Genomic DNA, 23,755 nt, shown 5'->3' with positions numbered 1-23,755 from the left:
TCGATCTTATGCTCCATTCTTCCCTAACTTGTGAACAAGACCCCGAGATACTTGAACTCCTCCACTTGGGGCAGGATCTCGCTCTCAACCCTGAGAGGGCACTCCACCCTTTTCCGGCTGAGGACCATGGTCTCGGATTTGGAGGTGCTGATTCCCATCCCAGCCACTTCACACTCGGCTGCGAACCGATCCAGAGAGAGCTGAAGATCACGGCCTGCTGAATCAAACAGGACAACATCATCTGCAAAAAGCAGTGACCCAATCCTGAGTCCACCAAACCGGACCCCTTCAACACCCTAACTACACCTAGAAATTCTGTCCATAAAAGTTAGGAACAGAATCGGTGACAAGTAAATAATAAATAAGTGTGCATTGCACAGAAGTTTCAAAATTAACTTAAAGAGTGTGTCTGGAGGTTACACGGAATTGCCTGATAAAAGTGGGCAGAAGACCCCCCAGACAAAAAATAAAGAATTTTCCTTTTACTAAAGCTGCTTGATTTGAACGTTTTGAGGAACGTTCTTGCATTGAAATTTACACAACATCTCCGGCCCCAGAGATGCACACTGTGGTGGAATGAGCCTGTGGCTAAAAGTGTTCCAAAAGAGCACCTCCTGCAGGGGATTTTTCTTGTTGGCATCCAGTCCTCTTTTCCAAAATTAGCTTCCAGTGTGTGCAGTGTTCTCCCTGTGACGGAGGCTTTCCTGCGAAGTTTGTTCAGGCATTGTGCATGTTTTGAGCTCAGGTTGCTTCCCTAGGAGACTTCAACGTACAACAACAGACTGGCTACTGTGGACTGATAGAACATCTCCAGCATGTGTGTTGCGTGTATCAAAAGATCCAAGTCTCCTTAGGAAGCCCGGTCTGCTGTGGCCCTTCTTGCATCGTACCACTGTATGGTCAGACCAGTCTGGTTTGTTGTTCATGTGAACCCCCAGGTACTTGTAGCTCTGCACCACTTCCATGTCCTCTCTCTGGATGGTGACTGTTTTCAGAGGCTCCTTGAAAGTCCACCACCAACTCTTTCATCTCGTTGATGTTGACTTGCAGGTTGTTCTCTGAAGAATTCAGCCCTTTGATTTCCACTGCTTTCATGATCTCTAACCTGCTGTGCATGTGCATCAGCCTCTTTGAACCTCTTTATGAAGTCTTTTATTTCTGACCCCGATTGGACCTACGAGGTTTTCAATTCCAGTTGGTCCGGGCTGCAAAAAGCGTTCCAATAACTGAGCCGTTAGATGTCCGTGATCTTGTTTTAAAGTCCAGTCTCGCGGGTCTTCAAAGTGTCTTTCCAAGAAGGTCGCATCTCAACCCAAGATTTTTTTTATATAATAGAGAGATATTTGTCCATTCACATTGTCTTCATTGAGGAGATATAGTGATAAAAATGAAGTGCCATTTTCACACATTCAAGTTTACATTTCAGGAACTGTGTTGAGAAGTCAAGCAAAATGACCCCTTTTATTGGCTAATTAAAAAAGATTACAATATGCAAGCTTTCGGGGCAACTCAGGCCCCTTCTTCAGGCAAGATTATGCCCCGAAAGCTTGCATATTGTAATCTTTTTAGTTAGCCAATAAAAATGGCCATTTTTCTTGGCTTCTCATTACATCCATAATGGCTAACACGGCACAACACCCTGGTACTAAGAACTGTGTTGATTAACTTCTTGTGGTTCCGTAAAATACTATTTAGTAAAGGCTAACGAGCTATCTAATTATATTACTTAAGGTTGACTTTCTAGGACCGCTTACAAATTCCTGCATAAGCCCCTTCAGCTTGAGAAGCAGGTGCGCTTTGAAAATACGAGGTGTGGAAGAAAAGCAATGATCCTGATTTTTTATTTACCAAAGTTTTTTAATTTTTTTCAAACATCAATGTTATCCCCTTCAGAGTAGTTCCCTTGGGCAGCTACACACCGATGGAGACGTTGTTCCCACTGTTGGTAGCAGCGCTGGAAGTCTTCAACCGGTATGGTCTTCAGCATGTCCGTTACACTCTTTTGGATGTTTTCTAAAGTCCCGAAATGACGTCCTTTGAGGACATTTTTCAGTTTAGGAAGAAGAAAAAGTCACACGGACTGAGGTCAGATGAATAAGGGGGAATGCGTTTTTTCGATTGTCCTTCTGCTCAATTGTGAAGTTTTTCGGCACCATTTTGGCACAGACCTTTCGCATGTGCAAATGTTCAGTCAAAATTTGATGAACGGTAAATCTGTTCAAATTTAATTGTTCACTCAACATTCTTAATGTTAAACGACGGTCTGATCTCACAAGAGTGTTCACACGTTCGATGTTTTCATTGGTTTTCGAAGTTGAAGGCCTCCCTGAAAAACTTGAGCTCGGGATAAAGAATGTTCCCCATAGGCCTGTTTTAACTTTTCAAACGTCACACTTGCTGATTCTCCAAGCTTAACACAAAATTTAATGGCACAACGTTGCTCCAAGTTCTGCTGGACAGACAACCAAAAACACAACTTCACTAATAGCAGTCACAAAAATCACGTAGTTAACGGAAGGAGTTGAAACTCGCACTGAGCTATGGGAGGGTACTGATACACGTGCTTTATCAAGGACAACAGCACAGCGTTGCAAGATCGCTTGCAGTGTTGCCAGTCTCATTACTTTTCTGCCACACCTCGTATGTGGGTTCAACCAACACACAGCCTTACTCTGCCCCCACAAAAATAGCGAAGTAAGAACAAATGATGCCAACGGCATTGACTGAGTGGACAATATTTAAAAGGCAAGCATGTAAAATTGCACAAACACTCCTAAATTCAATTCACTGCCATTTTATTCATGTAATCACCAAAGTGCAAACACTACATACAACAGATAGTCTAACTCCGGCTTAATAATAATTACATTGTTTTTCTTTTTTGGTAGAACCACAATGAGCTGCCCTTTGTATCTGAACTGAACACGTGAAGGTACCCGCAGTACTTTGCGTTTAATGATATCTGCGAGCTGATTTTTGTGCTCGGACTCTACCTAATTTGAGTCAAATTACTCCTTACTATTCTTTGGAGTTGACTCCTTTCATATTTTTGCTTTTGATTAAATTCTGTTGGATGTTGTTCTTATGTGTTCAATTTTACGGTTTGTGGAAATCTCGTACTTCTCTAATCATTTCTTGAAATCATTTTTTTTGTACTAATTTTTTCCTACAGATTCCATATTCAAGACATGAGGCTGTGAACACTTTTTCCTCCTTGTCTATTTACAACATGGGCGCTAATACCAGCAGCGTAACAGAACTTGCAGAAAACGAGAACTTGAGGAAGCTAACTGGTACCGAGCCTATTTCTGAGAATGACCCCTTCTGGAACCAGCTGATCTCCTTTTCATTTATCAGCCCCACTAACAGGTGAGAGCCTTCATAAAATAATCCATCCATCCATCCATCCTCTTCCGCTTATCCGAGTTCGGGTCGCGGGGGCAGCAGCTTAAGCAGAGAGGCCCAGACTTCCCTCTCCCCGGCCACTTCTTCCAGCTCTTCCGGGAGAATCCCATGCTCCCAGGCCAGCCGGGAGACATAGTCCCTCCAGCGTGTCCTGGGTCTTCCCCGGAGTCTTCTCCCGGTTGGATGTGACCGGCACACCTCACCAGGGAGGCGTCCAGGAGGCATCCTGATCAGATGCCCGAGCCACCTCATCTGACTCCTCTCGATGCGGAGGAGCAGCGGCTCTACTCTGAGCCCCTCCCGGATGACTGCGCTTCTCACCCTATCTTTAAGGGAAAGCCCAGACACCCTGCGGAGGAAACTCATTTCAGCCGCTTGTATTCGCAATCTCGTTCTTTCGCTCACTACCCATAGCTCATTCGCAGCTGAGTGTGAAGCGGCTGGGATGAGAATCAGCACCTCCAAATCCGAGAGCATGGTCCTCAGCCGGAAAAGGGTGGAGTGCCCTCTCAGGGTTGGGGGAGAGATCCTGCCCCAAGTGGAGGAGTTCAAGTGTCTCAGGGTCTTGTTCATAAAATAAGAGAAATTTAAAAGTGTGTTCGGCGAAGTGATAGTAAACCATCCATCCATTATCCAACCTGCTATATCCTAACTACAGGGTCAAGGGGCTCTGCTGGAGCCAATCCCAGCCAACACAGGGCGCAAGGCAGGAAACAAACCCCGGGCAGGGGGCCAGCCCACCACAGGTGATAGTAATCCATTTTATTTGTTTCAGCAGCAAACAATGAATAATAACAGATACGGAATTATGTAGACAACAACAACATTTATTTCTATAGCACATTTTCATGCAAACAATGTAGCTCAAAGTGCTTTACGTGATGAAGAAAGAGAAAAAAGACAAAATAAATAAGAATTAAAATTAGGGAACACTAATTAACAGAGAATAAAAATAAGGTCCGATGGCCAGGGAGGACAGAAAAAAAAAAAAAAAATGGAGAAAAAAATAAAATCTGCAGGGTTTCCAGGCCACGAGACCACCCAGCCCCTTCTAGGCATTTGACCTAACAAGTGTTTTGAATTCCCTCCGCATACATCCAGGACATTATGCTTCTGTTAATGGTAGAGGTGACAAGATTAATTTTATTTCAATGCCTTCCATTGATACCAAACACATAATGTATTAACGACAAAGCACATCTTACACATATAGTTGGAAACACGAAGGACACTACATAATCCTTAAAAATGTATTTAAAGTACAGGGGTGGGCAAAAGTAGGTTTACTGTAAAGTGAGTACGTGCAACACAGTTGGAGAAGTTTTAAGATGAAAGGGGAGATTCATCAGGGGTCTCTTCTGATCTGGGGAGTTGTTGAAAGGTTTCCCTAGAAGGTCTTCTGTGGTTTTAATTGTGGCAAAAAATTGACAAGGAAGAAAGCCCCAAAATTGACACCTGGTGTGATGGTGGAAGACTTTTTAAACATCCATCCATCCATTTCCTAACCCGCTGAATCCGAATAGAGGGTCACGGGGGGTCTGCTGGAGCCAATCCCAGCCAACACAGGGCACAAGGCAGGAACCAATCCTGGGCAGGGTGCCAACCCACCGCAGGACACACACAAACACACCCACACACCAGGGCCAATTTAGAATCGCCAATCCACCTAACCTGCATGTCTTTGGATTGTGGGAGGAAACCCACGCAGACACGGGGAGAACATGCAAAAAAAACAGAAAATTCTTGTTTACATCCCTTGTTTTATTTGAAAATGAACTATTTAATAGTGTTAGTTATGCTGTTCAATTTGAGTGAACCTTTTACACATTGAGCTTGTAACACAGTGTTTCCCAAACTCGGTCCTGGGGACCCCCTGTGGCTGCAGGTTTTTGTTCCAACCGGATTCTTAATCAGTGACAACACCTGATAACACTGATTTCATTTAATTAGCTGGTATTTTTTTTTCTTTTATTCGACATTGAGAAAAGCACAGCAGCATGATTTTTACATTTATAAGACATTTATAAATATTTGTGCTTTTGCTATAGATTTAAATGCTTAACTCTCTTTTGTTGATTTCATTATACTTTGCCCTTTCTCTGTGCAGTTTTTCCCCATTCGTTGTATCTTAATAATGACAATTTAAAACAAGCAGATCAGACACCCAGGCAAATAACACTGAATAATCAAAGGCTACAACTACTTTAGAGTCAGACCCACTAATTAGTAAATAATGGATTAATTAAACAATTAGAACACCTAGAAAAGTAGAATGAAAATCAAGATGAAAATACTGTTAAAAAGAAAACAAAAAACATTCCTATATAACTGCTTGGTACATTTTAATATTTTTTTTTCGCAAACTTAGTTTTCTAATTTCTATATTAGTTCCCTAAACACAGAACTTGGGAAATATCAGTTCACTTAATTAGCCCAGGAGTTCAATTAAAAATAGAAGCTGGTTGGAACAAAAACCTGCAGCAACAGGGGGTCCCCAGGACCGAGTTTGGGAAACACTGTTGTAACAGAACCATAAACACAAATAAATGGGTTAGGTTGGGGGGTACCACTAGGACAAGCTCTGTGTAATATGAAGGAAAAAAAACAAGTTGACAAAATGCAGCAAATGAATGATTCAGGCCATTATAAGGAAACACTGGAGTCGCCTGGATTTCCAGCATTGAACTTCTTCATATCCCGTCTGATGTAGGGAGAGCAGGATCTCTGGTCCAAAAGCAAAGGATATTCCTTTAGTAGTTGGGATGCTGCTCTGTCCAGAAGGCAAAAGAGGAGACAGCGGTATTACAGACTGCGCCCTCTCATGTTCGGGTTTGGTGTTGCTCTTATTTATGGGACCTTATTCGTGTGTGTTTGAGAAGTGTTATTAGTGAATGCTCCTGTTAAAAACTGCTGCATTGAGCAATCATTTTGCCCATGGTTGTGCTTATCAGTTAGTCTGGCTTTACTCCTCGTTTTCCACGTTGTGTGTTCAAGTGAGGAAACAAGCTGCTTGTGTTATGTTTAGTCACATCGGTCATGGTTTTACGTCCATTTGCACTTAACTTCAGTTTATTCAGTATCCTGTTTACTGAAGCCAGAATATGACCAGATGATTGACCCTTTTCACCCTTTTCAGATTGCAGCTCATCTTGGTTTGTATCCCACTAATCCCTGCCCAACTGGGGTTCAGCATAAGTGCTCATCATGCTGCTTCATGCCCGCCAGGCTGCTTTTGTGTTGAATGAAGAGTAAAGGCTGGACAAAGCAGAAGCACATGACTGTATATTACAGTTAGGACAGGGTGCTGTAGTTTTTTTTTTCTTTTGTTCTTCTTACCAGAGACAGCTTCTGAAAGGACATAGTTGGAGAGAGCTTTTACTGAACACAATATGAGCAAAATTATTTCCATGGGAGCTTTTTACTGTCAGTATCGGTAAAGTTTCAGTATATTGCCTAGCCCTATTATTCAGCACAGAGACTATTAGATGTGATTTCAAATAAGATTTACTACTATGAGGTGTAGATGTCTACAGAAGCAAGTCCTACCCTTTTATTTAGTTAAAAATATGTGTTGGGTGGCTGAATGCTAATGTGTCAAGTGTGGTTTTGGGAAAACGGGAAGGTTCTGCTGTATTTGTGCATAATGCTTCACTTTTGCCCGTCCAGGTCGTATACATCTTCATTATTTTTTTTTAGATTATAAATACTTGTTAATTTCCACAACTTGTAGTTGAGAGTCACAAAGTAACTGTTACGAAGAACACTTGACAATTGATATGTTTTGGTACAAAGTTATTTTTCTTCAGTCTGTCAGTATAGCTCACATATCAGGTGAGTCCAGATCAATTTTACACTTCTCACGCATAGTTTTTCTACTAAAATTCCAAACAGATAAACTATTTCATTGAAGTATGTCCAACATATAAAGCAACTGGGGAGCACATAACTGTAAGTCTGTATAGGCAGACTGAACACATTAAGCAAAAATCTTGAACATTGATCACACAGGCTTGATATGGAGGTCTATAGAAAACATCAATGTACAATCTTCATGAACAAAATAAAAAAGTATGACCCAACATAATTCAGATATATGATAAATCATTAAAATTGTTGGCAACAACTAACAAAATATTGGTGAAGTATAAGCATCTGTATGATGGATAAAGAAGAGTTGGCTGAGAAGTAAAGGAAGGATTTAGGCCATCTCAGAGTCTTGGGAGAAAAAATGGGTATTTGAGTGAAGCAGACCTAGTAATGGAGGTTTAGAGAGTACAAGCCATTACACTAAACAAGCACTTACTGAGTTGACATCGAGGCTTTGGAGCAGTTTGATGTCGGGCCTCGAGTATTTGGTAGGCTGATGCTGGATAATAATGTCCATTAATCAAGAAGTGTGAAATTTTACAATTGATATGACATTTTGCACCTTTGGCATGGTGGCGCAGTGGTAGCACTGCTGCCTCGCAGTAAGGAGACGTGGGTTCGCTTCCCGGGTCCTCCCTTCGTGTAGTTTGCATGTTCTCCCCGTGTCTTCGTGTGTTTCCTCCCACAGTCCAAAGGCATGCAGGTTAGGTGCATTGGCGATCCTAAATTGTCCCTAGTGTGTGCTTGGCGTGTGTGTGTCCTGCGGTGGGCTGGCACCCTGCCCGGGATTTGTTCCTGCCTTGCACCCTGTGTTGGCTGGGATTGGCTCCAGCAGACCCCTGTGACCCTTTGTTATGATATAGTGTGGTGGATAATGGATGGATGTTGCACCTTTTTTTCATGGGATAGAACAAATGAGATGTAATAATGGAGGCTTGTATAAAAATAAGGTTTAATTTTTTATGTGCTCTTATTCAGAGTCAACAATTGGGTACTTCTCTTCATTCTTTACCTGTAATTTAGCCACCAACTGAATACTTTATTCTCAGAGAACACAACATAATATTGTGACCTCCTTCAGAAGTTGTAGGTGTCTGTACAGTATTCATATTTTGTAAATGCAGTAACACAGAATAGTTTAATTTCTGCCTAGAATGTTCACAATGTTTCTGGAACTCTTTTTAATGAAAAATGTTAGTGCTTTTGTTTGGTAGTTTTGGTATTTGGTACACTCTCTGATTTCTAAAATTGTATCCATCCATCCATTATCCAACCCGCTATATCCTAACTACAGGGTCACGGGGGTCTACTGGAGCCAATCCCAGCCAACAACGGGCACAAGGCAGGAAACAAACCCCAGGCAGGGCGCCAGCCCACCACAGTCTAAAAGTTTATGTACTGCGTTTCTCCCTTTCTGTTCTGATGTTAATCAAGGGATATGATAACTGCTAATTGTAAGGAACACCGATACTTGTCTAAAACTATATTAACTAAAGCAGTCAAGCATGCATTTACAGTAAGGCCTTTGGAGTAACCTTTGTTCCCTTGGACATTGTCTTTGAATTCTTTAGTTATAGTGTCAGCTGTAACTTAGAATTTTCTGTGCAGTATAGTTTCAGGGGTGGAGAACTACTAAAGCAAACACATCTGTTTGCTTTTAATAATTGCATTATGAGGTGTGCGACAGAATGCGGTGGACAAAGACTATCACGTCACTTGGCTTCCTTTCTAAATATGGAAGCACTCCAAAGGAGTTTGAGGCCGAACTTAACAATTATGATAACAGAATCATGGAGTTGGTTCTAGGAGGTGACATTGTTGCATTTTCCAGGTGACATTACTAAAAGTTCATCACTGAAACAAATTTGGAGGATTAAACTCCAGGACATTAACCAAGCCAATTTAATATAATACAGTAGAAACATCTTAATGTTATAACAGAAGAATATATGACTATAAGGCGTTAATTAAAATTATTTTTGCCATCATCTGAAATTTGTAGCAGTTTCATGTCTTAACTCTATAGGCTAGAAAATGGAACCATTTTATGACATAGAGTTCTTTTTTTAGGTGGTGTTCTTCTTGTTCCTTGTCTGCTGTACATTTTCCTTTCCTGTTTGTTCACAGATTTTATTTATGTAAAAAGTTCCTTAAGACTCTTGGTAGCTTTACTGTTTGGTTTAGTACGTGTCAGTGTTTCACATTTCTTTATATTGTCGGCCATCCTGGAGATGCAAACTCTTTTGGGATTTTTACACCACTGAAATAGAGGTGTGCAACACAAACATAATGCTAATAAAAGATTTAATACACTTTTTGGGATGGGTTGTCCTAGGAATAATCTGTAGTTGAGTGTTTAGTTTAGATCCCAGAACGTCGTAGACTGGGAACACACATGAAATGCATGTATTCCAAATAACGGTATATTATTTACCCTATACAACTCCAGCCACCTTAAGGCGCTTTTCCACTGCATAGTACGGCACAGCACGGTTCAGTACAGCTCACCTTGGTTCGGCTCAGTTCGGCTCGGTTTGCGTTCGACTGCAGTTTAGTACCGCTTTAGAGTGGGCGGGATTATTCACGTGTCGTTATAGTTGCGCCGCCTCTACTGCCGTGACACCGTGGAACTTTTATAACAACACGCAGACAACGACAACACTTTAGCTCGACGACGTGCAAGGGTAGGCATCTAAAAAAAGCACATCACTAGCTAACTTTTATCACTGTTGCAAAGCATAAAATGAACTTAACTGCCAGTGTAACATTAAAATGCGGATTCTGTATATTACAGATCTTCCACATTTTGCAAAAACGTCGCCGCAACAGACCATCTGTTTGGACATTTAACCGTGCTTCAGAGTGGTGGGATGTGATTGTTCCCGGTTTTACAAACACTCAGTGGCTGGAGAACTTTCGAATGTCTGAAGAAACATTCATCCACTTATGCAACAAACTGCGTCCAGCGATGGAGAGACGGGACACAAACTTCCGCGTGTATAAAGAAAAGAATAGCCAGTGATGCAGTAATGACGATTTTCTCCGGCCAATCAGTGACCAGCATTTTATACGTCACGTTTTGGTAACGGTTCAGCACGCTTGGAATCTCGGCTGAGGTGGTACTAAAAAAAGGACCAGGTACCAGGTACTGTTCCCAGTGGAAAACCCCCCAAAAGTGAGCTGAACTGAACTGTGTCGTGCCGTACTATGCAGTGGAAAAGCGCCATTACACACAGATAACCAGACTTGAGCTGGGAGAACTTCGACATGTAGTCTATGTGTGAAACCATGAACGAATGAGAATGATTCAGGTTTAAATATGTGTCTTTACAGTAATCCCTCCTCGATCGCGGGGCTTGCATTCCAGAACCCCCCGCGATAGATGAAAATCTGCAAAGTAGAAACCATATGTTTGTATGGTTATTTTTATATATTTTAAGCCCTCATAAACTCTCCCACACTGCTAACATTATTAGAGCCCTCTAGACATGAAATAACACCCTTTAGTCAAAAGTTTAAACTGTGCTCCATGACAAGACAGAGATGACAGTTCTTTCTCACAATTAAAAGAATGCAAACATATCTTCCTCTTCAAAGAATGCGTGTCAGGAGCAGAGAATGTCAGAGAGAGAGAGAAAAGCAAAGAATCAAAAAATCGTGCTTTTGGGCTTTTAAGTATGCCGAAGCACTATGATAAAGCATCATTTTTTACAGGAGCGTCCATATCCTCTAGGCAAACAACCTCTGTGCAAACAGCCCCTCTGCTCACACCCCCTCCATCAGGCGCAGTGAATGTCAGAGAGAGTGAAAGAGACAGAGAAAAGCAAACACTCAAGCACCGCACGGGAAGCATATCGTATATCATTGAGGAGTTTTATTTAATATGTAATACGTGCTCTGATTGGGTAGCTTCTAAGCCATCCACCAATAGCGTCCCTTGTATGAAATCAACTGGGCAAACAAACTGAGGAAGCATGTACCATAAATTAAAAGACCCATTGTCCGCAGAAATCAGCGAACCAGCGAAAAATCTGTAATGTATATTTAGATATGCTTACATTTAAAATCCGCGATGGAGTGAAGCCACGAAAGTCGAAGCGCGATATAGCGAGGGATCACTGTATATGCAATTTTTCGCTTTTGGCCCAGTCAAGGTTTTGTGACGATGTGGGTTCTGGCTCCACACTCCCATTGCTGTTCGGGAGCCCTTCAACCCAACACCGTCGGTAATGTTACCGATGAGCTAGTCAGTGGAGGCAATAAACATCTAAGCAAGGAGATGGTTGAAAGTGAAACAGTGCTTTTATTTAAAATCCAACAAAACAGTGTTCAATAAATAAAGTGCAGTGCTTTCATAATTCCATAAATAATCCCATAAAAGAAATGTGGAGGTTAAAACCATTAGAAAAACAATCTTTTTAAAACGAGGTTAAAATGATCAGGAAGCAGTCTTAAAAACAAACAATTGACAAACCCGGTGCCTTCATTTAAAACTAGCGTCCCTCTTGCTTCACCCATTAGGGCCCGGCAACAAGGGAGACGCGCACTCTGCAGCTGACCTTCTTCCTACTACTGCTACTGCTGCTGTCAGTTGCCTCACCGGTCCTTGGCTCCGGTCGGCTCCTCCGGACAGCGACTTGGGAATCCCTTAACGGCCAAGGCTCTCACGTTAGGGACACCGCGTCCCAAGTCCCGACTCCCGCTAACTCCCGCGGAGAGTCCTGCACCTTCCCAGCCACTCCCGCCCTACAAAACAACCTTCTGTGGGGGCGACCACAACCACTTCTCCCGGGTGATGGCCAAACACCTAGGCTGCCTTCAGCTGCCTGCGAGCATTCGCTCGCTTCCTCCTGCACCGAATTGCTTGCGTTCTCTCTTCTCTCTCCTTCCTGCTTCCAACCTCCATTTCCTTCTCTTTCTTTCTTTTCCTCTCCTTCTCATTTTTTCATCTTTTTCTTCCACCGACTCGCGCTTCTTTTAAAATGAAGAGGGACCATGACAGCTGTAACCTATTAGCCACGGGAGCAATCACGGATGTGGGCAGTTCCTCACCTGCGCACTCGGTGAGAAACGCCCACTCCCCAAGCGTCCCGCGGCTCGCCATGGCCCAACATGGCCTATGCTACCGCGAGAGCAGGGATTATTTATTTAAAAATGAATGGCCTTTGCTCAGTGAGCTGTGGACCCGCTATACCACAGGTTTCCGTCAAGAGGGTTTTTTTATTTTACACAGTGGCATGGAAAATATTTTAGAAGCAATTTTAGAATTTCAGGATAGATGTTTAAAACTAGAATCCCTGAAGACTACGAAAAAATTCATAATCCCAGGCCACTTTAAATTCCTTCGCACCTCCTCATCAGCGTCTTTGTTTTGCAAATATGTCAGCACAAACAGCCTGCTATCCCATCCCCCTTACTGACGCAGCTGAAGTTCTCCCAGCTCGAGTTTGTTTATCTGTGTGTGAGGTGCCTGGAGTTGTATAGGGTAAATAATATATCGTTATTTGGAATCCATGCATTTCATGTGTGTTCCGTGTCTACAATGATTTGGGTAAATGTATTCTCATGTATAAGTCAGGTCTTGAAACCCAAAAAATCGATCTTAAAATCAGACCCCGACTTATACGCCCATTCAAAAATGTGACGCTTACATTTTTTTTTTGTTTTAATGCATCTTCTTGCCTCCTTCAATCTCGCATCAATTTCTCAGACGCATTGAATTATGTTTCAGCAGCGCAGTTACCAATTTCTTTCGCTATTTCAGCGACATTTAATTTAAAACTAGCTTCATATTTTCTTTTGATCGAACACTTCATCGTAGATAAAGGATGCTCTTATGCTAAGGGTGTATGAAGGTGTGAGATACATAAAACAGAAAACAGTGCAAACGTCACTTCAGAATAGTTCAGGTATTATTCTGTGGTCACGTAGGCACAATACACAGCGTGCTCCGTGGTTACTCTCTCAGGTGGGCGTTGGCATATCGTAATCTCTTGGAGCAATAGCGTAAGTTTTCAACTTATACGACCAACATTATAAAATACCAGAAATTATAAGGTAAAGTGACTACTGTGCTTCTCATAGTTTAATGTTTACTTAGTTTGTCTCCTCTTATATATTTTTATCTAAGGCATCTATGGGCTTGCACCAAATGATATTTCATTGTACTGTACAGTGACAAAAAGGAAGTACCAGGTACTCTGTTGACCTTGGAGTAGCACATTCTTTGTGGGTATTCATCATTTGATATGAAAAACAGGTTTGATATTGTCGATAACTTACTGAGTGAAACTCAATGATTACCGTTACTGACACATGGCACATTCAGCCTATATTTAGGGTGGAAAATAAACGTGAAAGATTTGCATGAGAAAAGTAAGGTTTGTGTTTTGTGAATAAAGGGACAATGTAGAATAAATAAAAAATATTTTTTAAATTATCTGGATATTCCCACAAGCTATTAGGGTGATTTGAAAATTAAATCCAAAATCATTTTTGGTATTTGAGAGGTCTGCTGTTCAAACCCTGATACAGTTAGTTACTTTTCTGTTTATTGCTTTTTCAGATAGCCTATATAGGTGTCTGAATTAGGGAAAAAAAAGTAAAAGTCTGTGTTGGTTACAAATATGTGTTTCTCAGGCCTAGACATAGCTAAGCCAGAAACTAAAATTAAATTTTGGTCATCTGGACCACATTTTTTCATTTTATCTCATACTATACCAATTAGTTTACCAGTGTGCAAACTCGGAGTCTGCTCGGTGGTTTTGTTCTTGAGCTATGGACTTGTGTAACTTGATGAAAAAATAAGGTCGGATAAAATCCACACCCACCCACCCCTCATCAAAACAATTTTGCAGGATGTCTCCTGTCTAACATGGGTATGCCTGATCATTTCTCCAGAATTTTTTTGGGTCTGAAGTGCATGGGCCATTGGTTGATTTGACATTGAATGACCCATAAATGATGTGTGAATGCCGTACATTAATTTGAAAAATTGTGCATGCCGCATGCCATTTGTGGAGTTAATCAATGCTGATTTAGAGGCTTTTGAAGGTTTCTGTCCACTTTTGAATATACACCTTCTAATTTCCATTCAGATACTTTTAAAACTTGTGCAGTATATGAATTTGGTGCCCTTGTATTATTATATAATGGGCAACGTTTTCATTGCACTGTGTGTGTGTGTATCCATGTAATATTTGTAAACTAAACCCAGGTGTGTGTGTGTGTGTTTGTTTTTTTTTTCAATTTGGATAGCATGTTCAGAGAAAAAGTTTAACGTGACTACAATATTCCTGAGGGGGCAGAGGGAGATTATTGCGAGAGATTTAACTCCTAAAACAGCAGTTTTCTCATGAAAGTCCTGTGTGTGTGTGTGTTTCTTTTATATAAACACATGCCCTTTAGTTATTTGATTGCCATTTAAAGCGATTCTTGCTTCAGGTGTCAAGATGAGTTTTAGCCACTGTTGTTTGTTTGATATGTGCTTGAGTGGCTATACATTTATCCAAATCTTATGTACCCAACAGATTGCATAACCTTGCATCTGATGTCCCAATGATCTCAGTTTTGTCTTTTTCACTTGTAGCCTGAAAATTATGCATTATAAGAAATGTTGTATTTATTTTCTGACCTATTTAATACTTACAAATATTCAGTGTCTGAATTATTCTTTCTTTTCCTTAGCGAAGACGCAAAACATCTAGAAGAAACTGCCACCATTCTTTCAAAGCTGTTAAGTAAGTAAACTCTTAAAATTGTTTCATTTGTCATTTTGGTATTTACCCATCAGTTGTAGAAAGTTTGTAAGTATTTTATAAATGTGTGGGTTTATGTAGATATATTTTTAACTCTATGCCTAAATCTAAAAAAAAAGTATATTTATAGATGTATATTTTTTAAATATCTCTGTGTGGTATCACTTTAGATTAGGTGTCCCTAATACACTGTACTTACCATGTAATTACCCGTATAATTACAGAGAACTAGATGTTATTACCTTGTACTTACTGTGTAATACAGTGTAACACTATAATTAATTACTCAATTGTAATTGTTATTCCACAATGTTTCAAAGTACATATGTACATATACTGTGGAATAACAATTACAATAGAGTGCTTAACCACAGCATTACATTGTGTTACACAGTAAATACAGTACAAAGTAATAACACCTACTTACTCTGTAATTATACAGGTAATTACATGATAAGTACAGAGTAATAAGGGACACCTAGTCTAAAGTGATACTCTTTACATAATGCAGCCCTGAACTACCAAGTTTAAAACATATGAAAGGATTTACCAGTAGATAAAAATTAATGGTGTAAAAAATAATTGGCCATTCATGTTAGTTGCAGACTACCCCAAACTGTGTGAGTTTGATGATTTAATGAATATGATACTTATTGATGCCAATTTTATTTATGGAACTATTCATATTTGTATTTTAGTTGTTTTTTTAAGATTTTTAATAATTGGTACAAAAAATGCAGACCTCAAACTGTTGTTTATTAACATTTTAGTATATTTTGAAGGGCATGGTGTAAATGAGAACATCTAGCAAACCATGTTTGAATTTAGCCAACTCTGCTTGTAAATGTGTTTGTATACATTGTATGTATATATGTATGTATATATATATATATATATATGTATATATATATATATATATATATATATATGTGTGTGTGTGTGGACTCAGCTGCCCGTATTATTACGAGATCTCCTTCCACTCACCACATCACTTCTGCTCTGCATTATCTTCACTGGCTCCCTATCAAGTTCCGCATTGAGTTTAAAATCCTTCTGCTAACCTTTAAAGCTATTCATGATTTAGCACCTCCATATCTGTCTGACCTTCTCCACATTGTCACCCCTTCCCGTACTCTTAGATCATCCTCCTCAATTAAATTGACTGTTCCTTCTGCTCGTCTTTCTACAATGGGGAACAGAGCTTTCAGTCGTTCTGCCCCCCGACTTTGGAATGCACTGCCTCCTGAGATTAGAAACATTAATTCACTTTCTCTGTTTAAGTCTTCAGTTAAAACTCATCTTTTTAAACTTGCCTTCTCTATGTAAACATTGTACTGTATTGTTTGTCGGTTGCTGTGTAAAGTGTACGGTGTCCTTGAGTGTTTGAAAGGCGCCTATAAATAAAATGTATATATATATATATATGTATGTATATTATGTGTGTATATATATATATATATATATATATGTATATGTATGTGTGTATATATATATATATATATATATATATATATATATATATATATATATATATATATATATATATATATATATATGTGTATGTATATGTATATGTATGTATATATATGTATGTATATATATATGTGTATGTATGTATGTATGTATGTATGTATGTATGTATGTATGTATATGAATATATGTATCTATGTATATGTATGTATATATATATGTATGTATATATGTGTATGTATATATACCTCTCTCTTTCTCTTTCTCGTTTACCATTCGTTTGCTCAGAGGTTGATGCGCTTGCCGCTTCCTGAGCAGCTCTTCTTTTTTCAACCCGGCGGCCCGCTTCTTCTCTTCTTTCTTCGGCATCTTTTCGCATTAAAACTGATTAAGTCAGTGTTTGTGTTACAATTATCTAGTACGTTTTCCTTAATTTTCTCTCTTGCGGAAATATGTGTACATTTGGTGTGGGTGTTGCCCGGGATGCTGTAATTAAACATTTTCATGTTTATTTTCAAAAAATACTTTGCAAAACTTTAAGCATTGACATTGTTTCAACAATACTTTGTAATTTGTTAGAATGTTTTGTTATTTGCTGAAGTAAATGTTTAAAGCCTATATGTATGGATAAAAATGCACTGGTGTGCTACACAGCATAAGAAACACTCAAATTACATGTTTTTTTTTTTTTATTATACATATGTATGTAAGAGTCTTCCTTTCTTCTATCAAACATTATAGCATAAGAATACTGTATTTTTTTTTTTTTTAAGAGATTAGCTATATTATAATGTAAATAACTCTAAACTGCCTGTAGCTCCCTACAAGTCCACTAGATGTCAAAAAAGAACCACTACAACCTGTGTGACAGTTTTAAACTTGTGCATCAGGGTAAGAATGAAATCTTATTACTTTTCATCAGTATGTCAATAAAACATCACAATGAAAATTATTGCAGTACTAAAGTATATTTTTGGAATTCTGGGTTGTGATCCATTACTTAGCATCTTCAAGCAATTTGCATTCACATTTCACTTTGATATTGTGCTGTTTTAAGATAAATGCTTTTTCACTTGATAATCAATATTGACATCATTTTTTTTTCTTAGTTGTATGTTAAGTAAAGATACTGAACAGCATTAAACTAGAAATACACAGCCTGTTAAGTTTCAGGTTTGTGGGCCTCCATCATACTGTATCTGTAATGTTACAAAGTGAAAGAATTAATCACAGACACTGCAAAGTTTATTTGCTGCATTTTTTTTCCCATTATGAACTGTTAAAGGTCAGCTTGTGCAACAAAATTTTTATTATGAAAGAAACCTCAGTTGAAATAATTTTGCAATAAATGTTGACATTAAACAAGCAAGAAAATCACCCGAAACAGCATTGTTTTATTTAAAAGTAGGCAACCCGCGGCGTACCATACGCTGCATAATCAGGCCGGTTTTTTAATGATTTTTAAGCACAGGGAGAAAATTAACACTTGAAAAATCGGTAATGTAATAAATCAGCAAGAAAATTAACATTGTAACAATGCACGGAACGAACCAACACACAATCGTCCATGACTGAAAACTAGAGGACCGCCAGTGCTCATGTGCCCACCTCCAAACTCGTCACTCGAGTCGTTGTCGTCTTTGCACAGTGCAGATGCACCTGTGACTCACGTAGACTTTCCGTGCTCCTGCAGGAGCATCTAAGAAGACACATGTTTGTCACGGATGCGAATTGCTGTATTTAGCGTGTAAAACAGTTTGCTATGGTGCATGCAGTCGTGCATCGTAACCGAAAACTCGGTTTTTAAAGACTGTTTACTTCATTGTGTTTTAACCTCAGTTGTAAAGGATTGTTTTAAGGATCCCATGGGATCCCCTCACAAACCATTTTACACGCTGCATATGGCGATTCACCTCGGGCTCCTTCTGCGTCGCCATAGGTGTCTGTCTTGTCGGCGTTTAGTGAATCCACGCCTTCCGCGTGCTTTCCATGGTTGTCTTGCCTTAGTGAATTATATATATATATATATATAGATACCACTTTTAAGTTCTTAACAAAGTTCCCATATTATAATTGTATATTAACCACATATTTCATTATTAATTAAATTTTTTACTCATATTCGGCAACATTTAATTGTATGTGTGTTTGCTGTTGCAAGAGTATTGTAGCTTTACTTGTATCCTGTTATTTCCAAGTCAGTTCTACTAACTTGGAAAAAGCAATTCAGGTGAGTTAATATTTTTTGAATATGCCCTGCATTGATGGTAAAACTGTTAGAAAGATGTAAGGGTTGTTATATGATTATATAGTACAGAAAGAGAATGTATATTGTTTTTTCCTGCTAAAATGCTAAGAATACTCACACATGGAATTTCTGAAAATATGCTTACTTCCACTTTTCTTTAATTTTTAAACAGTTGAGAACAATCCAAGAACTGGCAATTTCAGGGCCCTTGTCAAAGTGTTTCTCAGCAGAACCAAAGAGTTGAAAATCTCCACAGAATGCCAAGAGTAGGTATCATGATCCACACCTTTGTATAATATAATGGCTAAATGTGAAGTGTATGTCATTTTGATAGCAAATTACAATGTTTTTAATTTGTCTAACTAGAAATTGGAAAGGTTAAACAAATATAATTGTTGATGAGGTAAAAAATAACCCTAAAATCTTGTGAGATTTAATAAAAAAGTGTATTGATTGTTTTTATATTTTTTATATCTGTAATTTTAAAAGAAAATTATCTTGTCACTGGACTTTCTAGTATTATAAAATACATTTTAATCAGGAATACATTAAACATAGTTTTTTCCCTTTCTTGCCTAATAACTGGAGACATTCTGCCTGTGTAAAACTGTTCCTTAAATTATCTGCATGTGTCAATAGTCTGGGATTTTGACTTTTGGCATTCTTATGTGGTGGTATTCATGCAATAGATGTCTGGATGGCATGCTTTTTTTTAATGAGATCATGGCTTTCATTTTGAGCAAACTGTCTGCTTCAGTTGAAGCATGGGAAAGTACAGGAAGGATTACATTTTGGAACAGTTATTGCAATAAAATGAATCAAGACAGCATTTCACAACTCAGTTACTGTAATTCAGATGGTGAGCTCTACAGTGGACTGGCACACCATTCATGGTCAGTTTGTGCCTATTTCTGTGGGCTGCTGGGATAGGCTTCTGCTGTCTGCAACCCTCTGACTAAGGCACACAATGTTATGTTATTATATATTAGAATGCATATTTTTTTAATTTCTGATTGTCATTAAACCCATTCTTATGCTGATTTTGTGGACTTCTTGGATACATGTTGGAGCAGTAGTTCTCATTTTCTAAGCAAATAAAATGTTGGGTCATATTGTAAAAATAGTTACATATACACACACTTATAATGATATAGAAATGCACTAGCGGCACTACATGTGGTGTGTTGTGTGCAATTCTGGTGTCCACACAATAAGAAAGACGTACCAGCACTTGAAGCCATACAGAGGAGAGCAACCATATGAGACATGTCCTAATGTGACAGGCTCAGAGAATTAAACCTGCTTAGTCTTAAGCAGAGGGAACCAAATCCCAGTGTGGTGAAGTGCATTACGGTCCGTGGGGGTGGGCGTTTTTAGTATAAAATAAGTGAGGCCCGGTTCGGCTCAGGCTTATGGTTGCGGAAGCACTCAGCTGCTAAACTGTGTGGCTGCAGGGTGTTCAATGGGGGAGGCAAACTGGTTACTTCTTACATGCAGGCATGATGAACTCGGCTGTCCTCCATTGCCATTCCATGGGTTGTTAGGTGGAGCACAAGGCGCCCACAAGTTTTAAAAGGAACCTGAACAGGATAGAAGTGGGGAAGAGTGAAATGGAAAGGACAAAGCCAGAGGTGAAATCAAAGAAAATGGAAAGCCAGGGTAATGGCAGAGCTGCTGTGGCAGAGGGGAAGCATGGCAGTGGTGACGGAATATTTGTGAATATACTTTAACTGCCTATTATGCTTGAAGTGTTATTTTTCTCTTTTTACACTTGCTTCAAGCCTGTAATGTATGTAGCTGCTTTCCATTTTAAAGGTCTTATGTTTTGCTGATTTGCTTTGAAATGTTCATTGTAAAAACCATTTAAGCAGATCTCAGTAAACAATATCTAAGTTTCATAGATTTATAAGTGCTATGTTTGGTATTTTTTCAGTCAATTAACATCTATAGGTTGAATAATCTTTCTGTTATTTATTGTCATTTGTGTTTCAAAGTTTGTGAACCCTTTAGAATTTTCTATATTTGTGCATAAGTATGACCTAAAACATCATCAGATTTTCACTCAACTCCTAAAAGTAGATAAAGAGAAACCAGTTAAACAAATGAGACAAAAATATTACACTTGGTCATTTATTTATTGAGGAAAATCATTAAATATTTCATATTTGTGAGTGGCAAAAGTATGTGAACCTCACGGATTAGCAGTGAGTTTGAAGGTGAAATTCGAGTTAGGTGTTTACAATCAATGGGATGCCAATCAGGTGTGAGTGGGCACTCTGTGTTATTTAAAGAACAAGGATCTATCAAAGTCTGCTGTTCACAACACATGTTTGTGGAAGTGTATCATGGCACGAACAAAGGAGATTTCTGAGGACCTCACAAAAAGAGTTGTTGATGCTCATCAGGCTGGAGAAGGTTACAAAACCATCCTTAAAGCGTTTGGACTCCACCAATCCACAGTCAGACAGATTGTGTACAAATGGAGGAAATTCAAGACCATTGTTACCCTCCACAGGAGTGGTCGACCAACAAAGATCACTCCAAGAGCAAGGCGTGTAATAGTTGGCGAGGTCACAAAGGACCCCAGGGTAACTTCTAAGCAACTGAAGGCCTCTCTCACATTGGCTAATGTTCATGAGTCCACCATCAGGAGAACACTGAACAACAATGGTGTGCATGATAGGGTTGCAAGGAGAAAGCCACTGCTCTCCAATAAAACATTGCTGCTCGTCTGCAGTTTGCTAAAGAACACGTTGACAAACCAGAAGGCTATTGGAAGAATGTTTTGTGGACGGATGAGACCAAAATAGAACTTTTTGGTTTAAATGAAAAGCGTTATGTTTGGAGAAAGGAAAACACTGCATTCCAGCATAAGAACCTCATCCCATCTGTGAAACATGGTGGTGGTAGTATCATGGTTTGGGCCTGTTTTGCTGCATCTGGGCCAGGATGGCTTGCCTTCATTGATGGAACAATGAATTCTGAATTATATCAGAGAATTCTAACAGGAAAATGTCAGGATTTCTGACCATGAGCTGAATCTCAAGAGAAGGTGGGTCATGCAGCAAGACAACATCCCTAAGCACACAAGTCGTTCTACCAAAGAATGGTTAAAGAAGATTAAAGTGAATGTTTTGGAATGGCCAAGTCAAAGTCCTGACCTTAATCCAATCGAAATGTTGTGGAAGGACCTGAAGTGAGCAGTTCATGTGAGGAAACCCACCAACATCCCAGAGTTGAAGCTGTTCTGTACGGAGGAATGGGCGAAAATTCCTCCAGGCCGGTGTGCACGAATGATCAAAAGTTACCAGAAACGTTTAGTTACAGTTATTGGGGGGTCGCACCAGAAACTGAAAGCAAAGGGTCACATACTTTTGCCACTCACAAATATGTAATATTCTGTCATTTTCCTTAATAAATAAATGACCAAGTATAATATTTTTGTCTCATTTGTTTAACTGGTTTCTCTTTATCTAGTTTTAGGACTTGAGTGAAAATCTGATGATGTTTTAGGTCATATTTATGCAGAAATACAGAAAATTCTAAAGGGTTCACAAACTTTCAAGCACAAATGTATGTTGGAGAAATAAAGCGGTGCTCCTGTGACACTACTACTGCCATGTATTTGGTGTATTGAAAGGTTGTAGATCTGCAAATTTCATTTTTGGCATTCTGAAGATTAAGATTATGAAAGGCTTTCTTTCTTGAGTGTTCATTGTAATATGTGAACTATTTTTAAGGAAAATATGAGCCTCTGTTATTCACAGAAGGTCTGTCCTATTTAGATTAGATTAGATAAAGTTTATTAGTCTCAAGGGAAAAATATAAATGCGTACTGCAGCAGAAACATTAAGAGTCAAGATATAGACTCATAAAACAAAAAATACAATCAGTAAGAAGATAAATAATTAATAAATAAACATATACAGTGCACAAATGGCAAATTGAAGAGTATAAGTGGTTAATTTGTGACATCAGGAAGAAGCATTGAATTGCTGGATAGCAGCAGCCAAAAAGATCCCCGGAGGAGCTTCTTAGTGGTGGAATGAGCTTGTGGCTAAAAGTGCTCCAAGAAAGCACATCCAATTTTGCCACCATTCTCTTTTCAACAGCAACTGCCAGTTTGTCCAGGGTTAGACCCTGTGATGCAGCAGGCTGTCTTAAGTTTTTTTTTGTTCAGGCATTTTATATCATTTGATCTCCTGGTACTTTCCCAGGAGATCACAGTGTAAAACAATACACTGCCTACTATGGACTGGTAAAGCATTTTCAACAGCTTGCTGCATACATTAGAACACCTGAATCTCCTAAGAAAGTACAGTCTGATCTGACACTTCTTATACAGCGTAACTGTGTTGTCAAACCAGTCCAGCTTGCTGTTTTATATGAACCACCAAGTATTTGTAACACCGCTTCCACATCCTCCCCCTGGATTGTGACTGGTCTCAGAGGCTGTTTGGTACTCCAGAAGTTCACCTCCAGCTCTTTTGTCTTGCTGATGTTGAGCTGCAGGGGGTTCTCGCTACACCACGAGATAGCAGACCTCCTAAATCCTCTTGTAGTCTGAGGCATCTCCAATATTAATGTAGCCTATGATGGAGGAGTCCTCCTAAGAATTTCTGTAGATGACAAGCATCACATACATAAAACTACTGTATTTTGTTGGGTGGTCTCTACCCAGTGTATATTTGAGTAAGCACACGTGTAACGGTTTTTGGATCATGTGCCATTTTGTGTAATTCTTTTTTTTCTTCTTTCCATACAAAACATTTTTAATTACCTTTTAATAGATAGGAGAATATTTGTTAATGAGGTGGTTAATCATGTGGTGGGTGCGTCAACGTGCATGTATACATGCTCCCAACTTTATAGATTAAAAAAACAAAGTTACCAAAAATTGAAAGGGACTCTACTGACTTTAAATTTTCTTTAAAAAAGGGAAAAAATAGTGCAAACTTTGCTCCAACTTCTAGTTGGAAATCCCCTGATAACCTGTCCCCCAAAATTT

The 23,755-nt window shown here is 39.2% G+C and overlaps 1 protein-coding gene across 4 annotated transcripts in view; it reads left to right on the top strand.

The window, feature by feature from the left end:
* The window catches only part of dym (dymeclin), a 462,962-nt gene that overhangs the window by 40,204 nt on the left and 399,003 nt on the right, over positions 1–23,755 (top strand). For all 4 annotated transcript variants that reach the window (XM_039759679.1, XM_039759677.1, XM_039759678.1 and 1 more), the window contains 3 exons: positions 3,173–3,369; positions 14,959–15,011; positions 18,920–19,013. In XM_039759679.1, the coding sequence (XP_039615613.1) occupies positions 3,230–3,369; positions 14,959–15,011; positions 18,920–19,013 (287 nt within the window). In that variant the 5' untranslated portion in view covers positions 3,173–3,229. The remainder of the gene's footprint in view (positions 1–3,172; positions 3,370–14,958; positions 15,012–18,919; positions 19,014–23,755) is intronic.

The sequence above is a fragment of the Polypterus senegalus genome, chromosome 7 (assembly GCF_016835505.1).
Source record: "Polypterus senegalus isolate Bchr_013 chromosome 7, ASM1683550v1, whole genome shotgun sequence".
Lineage (NCBI taxonomy): Eukaryota > Metazoa > Chordata > Cladistia > Polypteriformes > Polypteridae > Polypterus > Polypterus senegalus.
The sequence above is the reverse complement of the archived record's forward strand: the minus strand, read 5'-3'. Positions and strand labels throughout refer to the sequence as shown.